This window comes from Hippichthys cyanospilos, chromosome 7 (genome assembly GCF_059441005.1).
Source record: "Hippichthys cyanospilos isolate Australia breed blue-spotted pipefish chromosome 7, RoL_Hcya_1.0, whole genome shotgun sequence".
NCBI classification, from domain to species: domain Eukaryota; kingdom Metazoa; phylum Chordata; class Actinopteri; order Syngnathiformes; family Syngnathidae; genus Hippichthys; species Hippichthys cyanospilos.
The window spans coordinates 5,367,321-5,383,572 of record NC_142375.1 but is presented as its reverse complement, the minus strand read 5'-3'; the positions used below and the strand labels follow the sequence as shown (position 1 = coordinate 5,383,572).

The 16,252-nt window shown below is 39.0% G+C and overlaps 1 protein-coding gene and 1 long non-coding RNA gene across 4 annotated transcripts in view; one reads left to right on the top strand and one right to left on the bottom strand.

Moving 5' to 3' along the window:
- The window catches only part of LOC148420767 (ras and Rab interactor 2-like), a 30,837-nt gene that overhangs the window by 8,511 nt on the left and 6,074 nt on the right, over positions 1-16,252 (bottom strand). For 2 of the 3 annotated variants that reach the window (XM_088419768.1, XM_088419770.1), the window contains exons 2-8: positions 16,118-16,231; positions 11,715-11,809; positions 10,436-10,646; positions 10,244-10,358; positions 7,404-7,476; positions 4,422-4,513; positions 497-1,867 (exon numbers count right to left, since the gene is read on the bottom strand). In XM_088419768.1, coding sequence (XP_088275894.1) covers positions 497-1,867; positions 4,422-4,513; positions 7,404-7,476; positions 10,244-10,358; positions 10,436-10,646; positions 11,715-11,809; positions 16,118-16,186 — 2,026 coding nt within the window. In that variant the 5' untranslated portion in view covers positions 16,187-16,231. The remainder of the gene's footprint in view (positions 1-496; positions 1,868-4,421; positions 4,514-7,403; positions 7,477-10,243; positions 10,359-10,435; positions 10,647-11,714; positions 11,810-16,117; positions 16,232-16,252) is intronic. The other variant, XM_088419769.1, reaches the window with a different exon arrangement.
- On the top strand, positions 287-12,384 carry LOC148420769 (uncharacterized). Its single transcript, XR_015866179.1, has 4 exons — positions 287-557; positions 646-744; positions 850-1,021; positions 10,305-12,384. It is a non-coding gene; the product is annotated as an uncharacterized LOC148420769 (long non-coding RNA).

Here is a 16,252-nt window from a genome sequence, read left to right as displayed (position 1 = left end):
ATTGACTGATGTGGCAAGTTCCTATCCACAGCAGGAGCCGCTTGGAACAGGACAGGAAATTACAACTACTTTAATTATAACAATGTAAACGTGGATTGCTTGAGGATCAACTTCGCCAAAATAAATAAATCGCGTTCACTCTTCAATAACTGTACTTTTTATATTGCTCATCTGTAAATAAAATCTATATTTACATTTTGGAGGATTTTCTTAAGAATATTTTCATTACTGAATGTGTCCCTTTCCATGTGACTCAACTGGGTGAGAGTGCAGCGCTCATGTGCACACTATTGACGAGCAGCCACTGGTTTTTGCTTCCTAAATTCTAGAATGCTATTTGGCATCATAGGGAACAGATACCAAATGACTCACTGCTCACACGCATCATCATCAACAACAGAGAATGCCGCTCAATCTTGTTTACGTTACAACCCCAAATGGTTAGATTGGCGTTACGATGCTTTCAAAGACGAATTTATGGAATGAATGGCCTCACCAATCACATCTTCAGGGATGAGCGACTCTATTGGAGGGTCCAGCTCCGAGCTTTGGCACAGGTAAGCTTTCATCTGCGTCATAAACTGCCTGAGTGTCTGCAGAAAATCCTCCCCTGATGTGTGGCAACCACGATTCTCCTGAACAAAGGTGATGTAGTCCTGGACCAGCGAGCCAAAATACGAACTTTTATCCCTGGACAGCTCAGCTATCTTTTTCACCGCCCGTCTCTCTGGAGTCATCAGGGAGGTGAGCATACCGCTGACCTTGCGCAAGCGCCCCTTTAATGCCTGGGGAAGAATAAAAGATCCCCCACTCAGACTCACACCCACTCTGCGTCTTCTAACTTTGAAGGACGAACGAAGACGCATTTCCAAGTCTGCCTCAAGGCCCACCCCATAGTCCTCCTCCACTTCCTCTTCGCCGTCATCGTCATCATCGTCGTCGCTGGTGTCCTCGGCGGTGTCTTGATGGTTAAGATGGCACGTCTGGCTGGAGCCCAGGCCCAGGGAGAACCCAGGAGACTGTGAGTACTCCAATGAATCAGAGGAAGAAGTAGAAATGCTCATGCCACTCAGTCGTTGAAGTCCTCTCTCATTTTGGATCGATAGACTTACACCGCTATTGTCCAGCGGAACATCGTCCGGAGTCGAAGGGGGTAGCTTGACGCGAGCCAGGGCTTGGGCAATGGTGTCATCATCGAGGGCAACGTGGCAGTGGTGGGTCAAAACGGGTTTATTTGGTCTTGGGGGTGGTGGGTTTGAAGGCACAGGGATTGGCGGTCTTGGTGAACTTTTGAGTGGAGTGCTGTGTTTCGCACCCATAGTGGGTGGAGGTGGGGCCGGGCGCCTCTTGGGGGGCTGCTGTTGCCCTGTGGCCACAGGAATAGCCACTGGCATACTTTTGGGTCTGGTGTGAAGCGCTGGAGCTCCGGGTGGAGGTGGAGCCGGTCGCCTGCGCGGCATCAAGCGAGGTGGGGGAGGCCGAGGAGGTGGGTGCGATTTGCGGGTAACTTTATTCTCGTCAGGGTGCCGCTCTCTCTCTTGGCCGCCACTTGTGGGATTCATAGACACTTTTTGAGTCTCATGTGAAGGTGGATTTTCCTCACGTCGGTGGAGCTGCCGAGTTTGGAAAAACAGTGGGTTGACAAAGCAGAGCGTAGCATTGGAATGCCTCCTGTCACTTCTAGAGGAAATATCCCGGTGACGTAATGTTGGTGGTGCGCTGTCACACTGGGGCCCGGTTTGACTATGCTGTGACCCCTCGTCTTCCCTGGTTCTGCTTGTCCGCTGGGGGCTGAGAGTTCGGCTCGAAGGGCGACGGGGAGGGTGAGAGTTGGGACGCTGGCTGCACCGGGCAGAGTCCCAAAATCCTAGAGGAGAGACAGTAACACTTAGGCAAATACTGACTGGCATACAGCAGAGCTAATCCATTCAGTAAACATTCTGCACACAGCTCTTCATAGCAAATATGCTAGCACAGAACCTCTTTCTTGTATTTTCCTCACCACCGGTTCAAAGGCTGTCTTTGTAGTTCTTGGGAGTTATCCCCTGTTCAAACGTGTGTTTCCTTCTTGCTGGTGGCTGAGACAAAGTGACTCAGTTCTGTGTCTCTTTGCTCTGATCCAGCTGGTGCGTCATAACACCACAGAGGGGGAGTCGCCAAAGTTATTCACAGAGTGGGCGGGCATGCAACAAAACACACACTGGACACATTTCCAGTTCCTCCATTCCCCTTTCAGCTTTGTACTCTTTCAACTGAGCTACGGTAAGAAACGTTTGGACGGGTTTGTGAACCGCTGCTCTCTTTTGCTAAGTGAATGAAATAACACCAATCTCAACATATATGAATATACATCAAAATACACATTACTACTGTATGTGAAGTGTAATTGCCTTGTTTGATTGTAGCTTTCTTTTATCGTTCTTTGAAGAGATTCCACAATGATGTAGCACAGATCCTTCAAAAAGAACACTTTGACCAAGTTGAAAAGGTCGAGCAATAGCTCACGTTTAACCAGAATTCAATTAGCCCAAGTGATGACATGGGTGGCAGTCGAAACAAGGATACGAAAACTGTTTATTACTGGACAGCCCTTTTCAAATGTCTGTCCATCTGTGTCTTGAGATTGACGCCAGTTATTGTCATATGGCTTCATGCACAAACCCAAACTAAATGTGTTACTTGATTATTATAATATATAGGATAATTATTTGTCCGAGCAACGTTTATGTCTAAAAGTGACCCATTTTGGAACAATGTGAACAAGATCGGGTGGCACGGTGGCTGACGGGTTAGCACACTTGCCTCATTATGCAGAGGTCTCGAGTTCACTGCCTATCTCTGGCCTTTTAGTGTGCAGTTTGCATGTTCTCCCCATGCTTGTGTGGATTTTCTCCAGTTCCTCCGGTTTCCACCCACAATCCAAAAACATGCATGTTTGTCTTATTCAACACATGAAATTGGCATTAGGAGTGATTAGGAGTATGCTTGTTTGCAGTGTTGGGAGTAATGCATTACAAAATTAATGCAATTACTGTCATGCATTATTTTTTACTGTAACGCGGTAATGTATTATATTAAACACAAAAAAAATAGTAATATTGTACTTGTTACATATGAGAGTAAAGTAATGCATTCATTACAATGCATTTTTAGCCTGAACGTGGTGGTTTTCTCCCCCCGAATTTACCAAAAACACAGCAAGAGTGCAGGAGAAAAGTCAGAGGAAAAATGTTTACTTGCTGATCTACTGTACTACTACAGCTGAGATGAAACAGCAGGTTGAATAGGGACAATATGTACACAAGATGAATACCATTACTTTCAGTTCGTCAGAGATAAAGAAAAGAAAACTATCATCGCTAGGTGCAGCTAAAAAGCTAATCCCACAGCCCATTTAGAGCGGGGCCATAGTAACACGAAGTTAGCGAAAAGAACACACGGAGGATTGCGCTCTCTCGCTGAGGGATGACACTTCAACATCAAGAGGTTAGAAGATTCGTTAGGAGATATGTTGTCGCTTTCCACAATGGATTCACCAGCTAGCTAGCTAGTAGGCTAGCTGCTAACGTTAGCCTCACCGAAACCATCTATTTTTGAAACATATGTATCTAACCTTGCCAACTGATCTTGAATTTGAATATTAACATTGAAAATGTGGAATGCACTAACTGTTTTTGCCTACAGTATAAACAATGCGTCACTATGTTGTGAAGCTAAGTAATAAAGGGATTAAAATACAAAAAAAGATATTGTATCTTGTCTTTAAGGGTTTACAATAAAATACGGATGAAATGATTTGCACTGGTTTTCGGCTTAAGCCAACCTTTCACTAGGTGGGTAATGAGCGTAATGAGCTACATTTAGAATGACAAATCCATATTTCCAGTTATGGCGGTGAGAGTAACGTAATTAATTGAAGTAATGCAATTGTAGTGTAATGCATTACATTTCAAATACAGTCATATTGTAATGTAACTGATTACTTTGAAGTGACAGTAATAAGTAATAAATAATGCATTACAATTTTGAAGTAACTTGACCTACACCGGTTGTTTGTTTCTGAGTGCCATGTGATTTGTTGGCAACCAGAACAGAGTGTACTCCACCTACTGCCTGAAGACAGCTGGGATAGGCTCCAGCATTCCCACGATACTCGTGACTGTTCTTAAGACATTCTTAAAGCCTCTATTCCACTGATGGTCTTACATTGGTTGACTGTTGGCGAAGGTAGTGGAGATTTTGATTTTGAGAGGTGCTGGAGATGAACAGATCTTTGAAAAAAAAACATCATCAAGGGTTTCTACATCAAAAGTGTCAATTGAACATTTTCCACCAGTGACTGGCTAGCAGTTCTCTAATTGGTAAACGTGTTTTTTATTGATTCAGAACTGCCACTTTTACAAAGCAATTGATAAGATTACCTGGTCCAAGTTGAGCCACCTCTTCCAGATCTTTTTGTGTCTTGGCAGATGCAATTGCTTCAGGCAGTTTGAGAGGAAAGGGCAACACATCTCTAAATTGATCAGAAAATACTCATGTTAACAATCATACTAATAAAGCAAACAAAACTATACAGATTAGATATTAAGAACAAATTGAAAACTATTATATACTCTTTGTCTTAAGAATATGCAGTTTGACACATTTTTTTTGTTAAGATGATCTTAATCAAGGAAGAGTGCTGTATAAAAGTATATTAGCCTTCCTGAATATTTTTTTGCATATTTATCACTCAAAAAGGATTCTTCACATCAAATCAATACTAAAACTAACAAATATGCAAACTTACTTTGTTGCTACTTTTGTGAGTATTTTCCTGAGTCACTTTTAGTTGTCACTTTGTTATCCTTCCGAGTTTGTCCCGAGCAACTTTCATTGCTACTTTGAGAAATCGCGTTGTTCTGTCTGTTCCTTCTGCCCTTAGTGGCTGATTGCTAATTCACATTGTACATTTTTGTCGATGCCGCTTTTCGTTTCCCCTTTAGACCCATACATAGTGTGTTTGGTATTGTTTCTCTGGATCTCTGTTCCGCTCACGTGATACATGCTCCTTATTAAATTTATATTCCTTTGTTACTTTGAGTACTGTTTCTGTTTGGGTCCAATCATTAATTTTATTTTACAGTGTTGCCCACCACACTTTGGTGGACAAATAATTATTCATAAATAAGTTCATTATTTATTTTTGCGAGCAGATCTCTACTGTATTCCCTTATGTTAAATATTTTTCTTTAGACATATATTTATTTATAATTATTTCTTTTGGAGAACAGGTCTGACTGATTTTTGAGAACATGTCTATGATCCAAAAGGGGACAGTTTTTTTTTGTTTGTTTTTTGTTTTTTTGTGGAACAATACAAATGAGGTTTGAAAGGTTCCAAAGTTTAATAAATCAGACAATTGCATGTTTTAAGTTATGTTAGTTTTTTTTTGTTTGTTTGTTTGTTTTTCTACTATAGTAAAGACACTGGCCAAAAACGGCATCCGTGGCAGGGTTCGAAGGCCAAAACCACTGCTGTCACGACAGAACTCAGAGTCTCGTCTCACATTTGCCAAAAATGCAATTTGATGATCCTCAAAACCTTTGGAGAAACATTCGGTGAACTGATGAGAGAAGAACTAAGCTTTTGGAAAGTGTGCAGCATTTGATCAAAAGCAAAGAATGGGGGGCACCGTTTATGCAAGAAATCCCTCCACTGTGACTGTTAAAGTTGAAACAATTCTGTAAAGAAGAGTGGTCCAAAATTCCAACGCAGCGGTGTGAAAGACTCATCACCGATTACCACAAATGTTGGACTTCAGTTATTGCTGCATAGGTGGCACAATTCATTATTGTGCTCATTATTGTGCGGGGCAATTCATTTTTCACATGAGGCATAGGTTTGTATTTATTCCCCCCTTGCTAAACAAAATCATTATTTAGAAACGTATGTTTCGTCTCAGTGTGATATTAAAATTTGATGAAATTAAACTTTAGTAAGTGATAAATGGGCAAAAAAAAAAAAACATGCAGACATTGGGGAGGGGGCAAATATTTTTTTTCCCAGCACTGTTTATGGCATATAACGTATTTTCCGCATTATATGGTGCACCGCATTAGAAGGTACATAGAATAGAAGCTACAGTAGTGGCAGGGGTGCATTATGCATCCACCAGATGGAGCTATGCTTAAGGGAATGTCAACAAAACAATCAGGTAAATCAGTTAAACTTTTGAATCAGAAATTAGGAGCAAAAATGATTTGTGAAAAGTACTGTCTGAAGAATGTGGAAAAAATACCATTTGATTACATTAAGAGACTGTTTAGAACTTTAGGTCAATGCCAAGACCAATCAAGAGTTCGAAAGAATATAATTATGATTCAATAAAATATCAAACTTCAATTCTTTAATCTGATTGCAATTAAAAACCTTAATATATATTGTTTTGTTAATTTAAAAAGTTCCCGCTATTATTTTATAAAATTGTGCTTTTTGTGTTTTACAAAAACTTAAAAACTTTTTGAAACTTTGCTTCAAAATTGGAGCATATATAGTATGTAGAAGTTTTAATCAGGGTGTTATAAACCTTTTACTTGTAATAAATACATTTATAAGTGAAATGCAGAGGTTAAAATTGAAGAATTTACATGGCAATTACTGTTTTGTTTTTTTTGTCCACCAAAAATTAAAATTTGCAGTTTATGCACTGTAGACGGCACACTGGTTTATAAGGCGCACTGTCAGCTTTTGAACGATAATGAACATGTTGCAATTTAATTTGAAGTCTGTCTGGGAACAATGTACGGGAAAAGGTTCTGTTTGTTACTTTCCAATGACCTGACGTTTTGTAGTTTGTATCAAGTGCAGTAAAACTGGACATACAAACTTAAGTGTCATGTTCTGCATTTAAGTTACCTTTTTGTTTATGTCTAGATTCTTGTTTAGTGTTCTTGACGTTTGTGTCCGTTTCTTGTTTAAATTGATCGCATCCGTCTGTGTTTGTCAACCTGTTCCCCTGTTTCAACCAAACAGCAACATGCTCCACTAGTGTCTTTTCCAGTTGTTTCTCGTTGTCTGGTCAGTTTGAACTTTTTCCTTTTAAGTTTGGGCATTGTTGTTGTCATCCGTCTAGTTTGGGAGCGTTCATTGGTTTAACAAATGTTAAACCAACGAACGCTCCCAAACTAGACGTGTGTTTTAGTGTTTTTCCAGAGTCCTGTCTTGTTTCATTTCGATAGTAAGTTTATTCCTTGTTTAAGTTACTTTGTGTTTTGTATTTTGAACTTGTGTATTTAATTTTTCTTTGCCAAATTAAACTATTATTTTGAGCACATCCGAGGGCTCCCTGCTTTCTGCATTTGGCTGCACATCCAGATCAACGTCGCCTCATGACACGGACACAAAAGAAAGAAATTAATTACCTGCTTATACAGTAGAAAGCCACCAAACGGAAAACATCTGCAAAGCTGATCCCAGATCCATCAAGAGAAAATGCTGAAAAGGAATCATACATGGAGATATAAGTTGTTTTTAAGTAGATATAATAATGGATATATTGTGCAGTACAAGGCTTGATTTTTTCTTTTTTCTTCTGAGCGGTTTTATGAATCATTGACCATTTCAACTGCAATTTTTTTAATTTTATGGAGCTTTTTTGCATGTTTATCCAAGGGATCTGAAGCCATGTTTTTTTTTTCAAACAATTACAAACAACAATATTATATTTTAATTATAATAAGTATAATAATTAGAAAACTATAATAATTATTATAATTATTATAATTATTATAATTATTATAATTATTATAATTATTATAATCATTATAATTATTATAATTATTATTCATGTTTCACCACCAAAGTAGCACCAAGCAACCTTTCCAGCACAGTGTCAAATTTAAGCCCTGAGGGCCAACTCGGCCGTTGGACATAATTTGATGTGGCCTGCCAAATCGTAATTATGATTTCAAAGCTCTGACTATAATATCAAATTTGCACGTTGTCTTCAATTAAAAGGTTTGGGGGGAAACAACAAGCATTTTTTGTTCCAAATCCCTCTTTTGAACAGTTTTTTACTGGCCTGTGATCCCAAATCAAGGTGAAAGTGTGACAATCATTTGAAAAATTTATTTGACTTCACAGTCGTAATGGCCAACAGAAACTAGAAGTTCAATCGGACCCAAAATTAAACTGAGTATGACATCCATGGTCTTCAGTATCCCTTTATCACTAAGCCTTTTCAAGCTACAACCTTTTGAAATTTTGATACAAAAACAGAATATTTTAATGAAAAAATATGGCGACTAAAAGGTCAACACAGAGACTTGTGGTGTATCATACATTGATAGAGTATATGACAGCTGGCTTCTTTGTGTCTTTAATCTGTGATTGATAAAGGTTTTATAATGGTGGTATGCTGATGTTGGTAGCTTTGTAATGTGATGGCAATAGTTGAAGATCAAAGAGGCGTAAGGACATGTTAAATTCATCACAACACAAACTCCATTTACAGGAAAAACTTCAAAATAAAAGCCTAGTAAAGCTATTGCAGTGATGTCAATGTGTTTATTTTGAAGTTGGCCCCCATAAGCGAGTTGGCGGCGGTTTACATTTACATTGTTTTGGTTAGGTCTTGAAAAATACGTAGAAATACTGTATATTTAAAAAAAAAAAAAAAAAAACATGCTTGCATACCACTTTAGGTACTTGCAGTAGGACTCATTTCGCATCAAATTGCCCAAATCCTCCCATATGTGTGATACGAATGATCACTTGACATAACTACTACTCCTTTTCCGGCAGAGAATGTGATATGTCAATTAGACCTGCAGCCTTCACGAGGACACACACACCTTGTTTTTCTCACTGAGCTATCCACAAACCATGTGTGGCCTCAACCATGGTGATTGTTCCACACCAATCACAGATGAAGTCGAATAAAACCTGGCAGTCTTGAAAACAAATGAACTGAAACATTCCCAATATCATAGTTGAAAATGGAGCCGCTAACAGCAATGAACACATTCAGACGTTTCAGACTCGCTTCGAGTGTTCAAATTATTTGCGGCTTCCAGGTCCTTATTGCACACTCCATTTCAACACGGACTTTGTAAATAAATCAACCCCAAAAAAATCCATTTTAAAATAATTTTTGGTTGCTGTCTGAGACATAATTAAAAACAAATAAGAATAGTACTGTTTTTATCACACCATGCTCATTCTGGTATGAGTTTCTTGGCCACATGAGGGCAGTATAAGACCACTGTAAGCGCCACTGTAGCTGAGTTAAATAAAATTAGAATTCTTCCATGTATATTTTGGTGATGTACCCAACCTAAAGGTGTGTTCATATTAGTAATGGACGCTGTTTGATGGTGTCTTGAGATACAAGTGGACCAACTTACGAGCTAGACTCCCAAGTGCAAACTTGAAATAAGAACATGGTTTGGTGGCAAATGAATCAACTAAGAGCTAGAAAAAGTTATATGTATTTGTATTATTGATTATTTTTTTATTTATTGTCTTTGCTTTGGTACAATATGGAGTTTTATCCAATTCTAACGTGGAACTTGTTGGGTAAAAGACAGAAAATGTTACCTGTCTGTGTTCTATTCACTAGTTTACTCTGTAAAACAAATAGAGATGCAGCTCAGCCTTTAGCACGCGTGTCACAGTTACATGCTTCTGGTAGTATAGTCAAATTCATCTGAAATATAACATACCGTACATATAACACCATTGCTATTTTTAAAAACCCCCAACTTTGCAACAACAGGAAGATGCTGGTCCCAGAATGACAACAGCTAAAAAGCCACTTTTGACTAAAAAGTCACAGCTGTTGTTTCAAACAAAGGGCACCTGAACACACACAGGGCAGCTGCACATTTAGAAAGACTGTATAAGAATGTTAACAGGCTGTATGTTCTTTAGCCTCTGCCATGAGCAACTAATATTACCCCCATACTGAGAAGCGAGAGTGAATCTGAGCCACCATTGCGCTAAAAGCATTCCTAGGGAGATCTTTTTATCGTAATAGTTTTGTGCTTTTTTTCTAGATTTTTTTTTTAAGTGAATACCCATTGCCTTTTTTTTTGGTGGTGGGGCTGTAAAGAATTAAAGGCCTTCCCATTCATTTCAATAGGAAAAGATTATGTGCGATACAAATGTTTTAAGTTAGAGTGATCAAGGGATGATTTAAACTCATGTCACCGTATTTTACTTAAGCACATCATAGCATGAATCAAAAGAGCATGAAACTTACTGTACTGGCTCTCTTTGATAGGGAAGTGGCTGATGGAGCTTTCTGACTGATTCTCTTTCAGGCGCACAGAGAGGATCTTCCTCTGCAGAGTGATTGACTTCCTTATCAAGAAAACCTGCACCCCACACCAAGAAAGATGATACAGTCTTAAAAAACTAACACAGCTTCAAAATTCAAGATTAAGATCCTCACCCCTGGCGGCTGTTTAAGTAAAATATGTGTGGCCTCTTCTTCACTGACTGTCAACAGTAGCCACACGGGATGGGTTTGAGTCAGTCTGTCCAGCACACTCATCTTCCTCCGTAATGAGTCATATCCATAATCTCTTTCACACTTTGTGTTGCAAGGCTGGGGGTACTCCAGGGAAATGCCTCCAATGTTTCCACTCACCTCGCTCTCTGGCCTGACAAAGAGGGCACAGAAAAAATAGAGATTTGATCTGATTTAAAAATGCTCTAAGCCCAAGTTTAATGGGATAACCAGAGGTGGGCAACTCACATCTGGTCCGTCATTCATCAGGCTCTAGTCTACTTCTGTCATCACTCATACTAATCATTTTTTTCTGTTTTTGTACTTAGACTTAAAGTTAACACCATGTCTGTGATTCAAAAAATGCACTGCAAGTGAACACAACACAGTAATATAAGTGTAACACTATAACAAAGCCAGTTAAGGGGTATATTACACGACGAGAGTGCAAGTAGCAATCATGTCCACTGGATGGCATTATCATGCTGTGCATGACACTCAAATGGTGGATGTCAGTTCTCATTTATGCCTGCCCTACAACTATAGAGGACAGTTTCAATAACATTGATCTAAATTTCATCTGTCACATACACTTCAGGTGAAACAAAGTATTACTTCATTATCACAAAGTATTACAAAAACACATCTTCAATTAGGGAATTAAAAACTTCTATCTTGCATTTCCCGGCCAAGGGCCAATCAGAGAAAGAATGCACATTTGATTTGCTTTCGTTGGTTACTTGAAATGCATCCCAGAATGTTCTTATTAGCAAGAAACCTGAAACCAGGACTAAGACAGGGAGCATCTACAAATACTGTAAATCTCTGGTAAAGTCAGCTGTGTCATAGCTGTGAATGACAATTAGTAATCCCTGCTTGGTGGTGCTGTAAACTGACTGTTGTTACATTGACTGCAGGCTTTGCAGATTGTACTATAAAGCTGCAGCAATATAGCAGCTAAACATCCAACTCTGCTGCCGGACATCTGAGGTAATCTCTATCCCGACAATCACAACGACAGGTGAAAAGTGCAATTCTGACATTTTTAATTCACCATTTTTCAAGCATTCCTATCATTCGTCGGCCCATTGGCAAAACAAGCGCCTGTCGGCAATGGACTGACGGACATTCCGTCAATGCTGCCAAAGGGCCCACCTCTGGCAATAACAATCATTTTAAAGGTTTTGTCAAGAGACAGTATAAGCGCTGACGGTAACTATACCCTTGCATGTCCTCGGGCTCCGGATCCACTGTGGGAGAGGTGTGAACCATTTCCTTCTGTAACTCCCCAATCTCCAGCGCAAAGGCATCAATCAGCTGCAAGTGTAAAGAAAGAAAGGTTTTGACAGATGTTTAGGAGTGGCAACAACAGTCGACAAAGCTCAAACAAGATCAAGACACTGATCACTAGAACAAGGGGAAGGGTTGGTCAGCCTTCCTGTGTGTATGTTTGTCGAATTTCTGAGCGGCAGGAAACTACACACAAAGCATTATGTACAGTACCTACAAGTGTGAGAAAACATCACGTTTTCTGCTCGGTTTTTGGATTGCCGAGGTGATTTTCTTGCATTTTACAGTTTTCTTGTTTACTTGTTTCTTTTTCTCGTCCTGTAAGATGACGGCACGATTCACAGCATGTGTATTGTCTTTTTTCCAGTTAGCGTCAGATTTGTATGTGCTATTCAGTTAGGTAATTCTATACTTTCCAGGCATTTGTATATTTTCCAGTCTTTAGTTGAAGCATATTTGCATACATTAAAATGAATTTCTCCAAATCTATCCAGCATGATTCTGGTGACCATTTTTGAGGGTGTACTTGCCTTTTTTGGAGTGACAGGAAACAGCATGGGGTTTAGTTATTTACATGTACCGTATATTGTTACTAGAGATTGAGCAGCATTGTAAAAATAAAAAAAGCACACTATAACCATATTAAACACTACTTTAGTAAAGTCTATTTGCCTGGCTAGCTGAGAAGTGAAACAACACTGCTCTCTGCTGGCGATTTAGGCTGAGTCCAAAATTGACAACAGAGGGGGCAGGCAGTGCCACCCCTGGAAAATGCTACGCCTACTGCCCAAAGACTGCTGAGAAAGGCACCAGCTTGGAAAAATTGATGGATGTAGTGTACATTGAATAATGTGGAATTATAAAGATACTAAACGACTAAACGAAACAGTTGGAGTTGATTAAAAAAAAGTGTAATTTAGAGAAAGGAAAAAAATCAACGTTGGCTTTTATTTTGAAAATATGTAGTGGAAAAAATGAGCTGAACAGTTTAAATTTGGAACGCAAGAATTGATAAAAATTGTGAAATTACAGGTTAAAAGCCAGAAAAATCTGAATTTTTATCTTAAATTTATTAATTTGGGATAAACAGCTGTAGTAGGTATGAACTGAAAAGCTGAATGTTGGAATAGTTGAATCGGTCATAAAAACTGATCAGCTATGCGTTTTCAAAAGTTAAACGGTTGAATTTGTCAACCTCTTCTTGTGTTTGAGAATTGTGTAAACTGTGAGATTTTAGACAGCTCTCTCCCTTTAATGGAACATTATTCTTATTATTATTTGGTATGGTAATGTTTATTCTGAAGCGTTGGCCGGCCTTCTCACCACATTTGGCGGGGTGTTTCAATGTAATGGAGAGGCATTCAGCTGTTGTGCTGCTCTTGTTGCCAAACAAACGAACAAACGAAAATGTCTTGCTTTGCAGGGATGAGAAATCTCCTGGTGTTTTAATTTTGCGAGATCTCTCTCCCTTTATGCCCTCTTTGACTACATCTATAAACCTCCTCTTTGGTCTTCAGTTAGGTCTCCTGCCCAGCAATTCAAAATTCTGCATCCTTCTACCAACATACTGTTGTACTACTACTGTTATACACTCGTGCATGTCAATGCTGCTTTAAAATACTGTACGAATGGTGCCTTACAAAAAAAAAAAAAAAAAAAAATATATATATATATATATATATATATATATATATATATATATATATATATATATATATATATATATATATATATATATATATATATATTTGCTTTTGAGTTTTATTTAGCTCAAATGCTTAACACTTTTGTATTTGTGACGGGACAGAGCAATTGAACGTATGGTTTCACCGTTTTAAAATTTGACACACTTTGACCAGTAGAGTGCAGTATTCTCAAACACTGTACCTTCCTCCAAACATTCCATCTCGTTTAGCAAAAGCTTCTCAAGCCTTTATCTCTGGACTTCTCAGAGTCTCAGTGGTGTCTGTGATGGTAATTCCCACTTTAGCACTGATTAACCTTTCTGTGAACCAATGAGCGAAAATGTACGCGAACAAATTGAAGAATCGGGACCTGTGTAGTTTGACCTCCATGTATCCTGAAATGTTTTCTTGTAATATAGTGTTGCTTGCTCACCATGTATTAAGATACACTATAATTAAGGAAGGTCAGATCATAAAACTGTTTTGTAAAGTTTGCAAAAGGTTTGATGTTTCCGTTACTATCTCATAAAAGTCACAATTTGGTACTTACCTTAGGTTTGGGGGTCACGGTTTTTTTCGTCCAAGTTAGTTCAACATTTTGTCTTTTAAACAACTTGAGGAAACTTAAGAAATGTTGTTGAGATATACATACCCCTTAAAGCAGGAGTGCCCAAACGTTTTTTTGCACACAACTAAAAGACATGGATAAGGTTGTGTATAAATTCTCGCAAAGGTGGTATGAGCGCTTTTTATCGTAATCAGGCCTCTCGCATGTCATATCTGCCTGGATGGGGCAGCTGCCGAGCATGCAGAATAAGCAAAGAATGCTTAGAAATCCACCAGTGAAGGGAAAAAACTCTTTATGGATCTTTAGGGTGAGAAATCAACATTGAAACGTGGATAAAGATCAAACTAATTTTAGTATTTTTACAATTTTGTCAGGAACATGGCCGCAGGTGGGAGGGATTTTACCATCGTGTGGCAGCGTAGACTTTCCATGGCCACTCTGGTTCCTCCCTCATTCTAAAGACATGCATGGTAAGTATATTTGACACTCTACACTAACACTAAATCAGGGGTGTTTATTGAGTTGATCGCGGTTGCCCGCGGCCGCCCGCATGACATATGGAAAAAAAACCCAGCCGAAAAAAAGTACATGAGTCGAGAAAAAAAAAACACAGTTTTGTTTACATTGAATGCTGCTCACACTAGGACGTAAAGATGATCAATTATTAGACCATTGTCATGACCTTGCTTAAGGGGAGATCCTCAAAATAAAAGTGTACCAAAACCGTTTTGTTTTATACATTACAATGGGCCCCTGGTTTACGAGATTAATCCGTTCCGTGGTTGGGATCGTAATGCGAATTCGCCGTATGGCGGACGATCCAAACAACCTATGTCAAGTAATGTGTGTAAAACCCCAGGTAAGCACATCAAAATTGTATATACATATTAAAAATTGGTCACAAAATAGTATGGTATAAATAATATACATGTATACAATTAATAAACATCATATATAAAAAAAAATTAAAAAGGATTTATTTACCTTTGAGTGACGTGACAAACTTGTTTTGGGCATATTTCCTAGTGACGGTAGCCTAGCCTAGCCTAGCCTAGCCTCCTTCGTATTTCTTGATTATCACTAGCTTCGTTTCCATACTAATCATCTTCTTACTTGTCTCTTTAACATCACTAGCAATCTTGGGACCCATGGCTAACTAATTCAAATTTGAATTAAGCAATAAAATGCACAATAAATACGATATCGTAAGCACTGCCTCACTCAAGTCTTTAGGTAGCCATGTTAGCAGACCAGCCTCTTCGTGAGAGCCTTGACGCGGACCAATAGCAGACCGGCATTGTAGTGACGTAAGCAGTGACGCGTGTAGTGACATATGCCTGGCATGTGTCTCTGTCAGGCACGAACACTGTTTGAGAAGATCTTTTTTTTTTTCCCTTTATGTTGTAAGGCGAAAAAAATGGCGTAAAGAGGGGCCAAAAAAAACGTTGCCTCCAAGTCATAAGGTGAAAAAAAACATAAGGCAGGGACGTCGTAAACCAGGGGTCCACTGTACTTGATATCATACACTTTATTTATACAATTATACAGTGGCTAGACAGGCAGCGCATTCTCCATATGTCTCATTGCACCTCTGGCAAGCTAAAAACGAAAAAAAAAAAAAAAAAACAAGCTAAAAAAAGAAAAAAAACAGATCTCGTCCCATAGTTACTGCCCGGTAAATGTGTCTATCCTGCCTGGGTCATTTTACTCTTCCCTGCCTGAAAGGAGAAGTGATGAGTACTGCAACCCGACGTGAGCTGAGCCAATCAGCTTGTCTCCCACTGCAATTGGACAAATCTACTGATGTGAGTGACACGCTCACATGATGCTCACTAAACTATTATATTACTAAACAGTTTAGTAATATGATTGCATAAGAGGGGACAATCATTTATTTTGGTGCTGAGGTGTATTTGCATCACTGGTTGTTTATTAATATACCACCAAAACCTACTTAGAAAAATTCAAGAGTGCCCATCCCCCACCCGACTCCTATCACAGTAGAAGTTTTGTTAGAAAAGCTATAAAATGATTTTTGGACACATGCTCAGTAAAGTCGTCTTCTGCCATAGTGTCACATACCTTGAAAAAGCTGCCGCTTCTAATCATGGGACCCTCTTTTGGGTGGTCACTTGGTGTGTTTGAGGCCATTTTGTTGTCCCTTTGAGGTGCTGCCTCAATGAGCAGGCCGGAGCTCTGAGGGTCAAACATAAACAT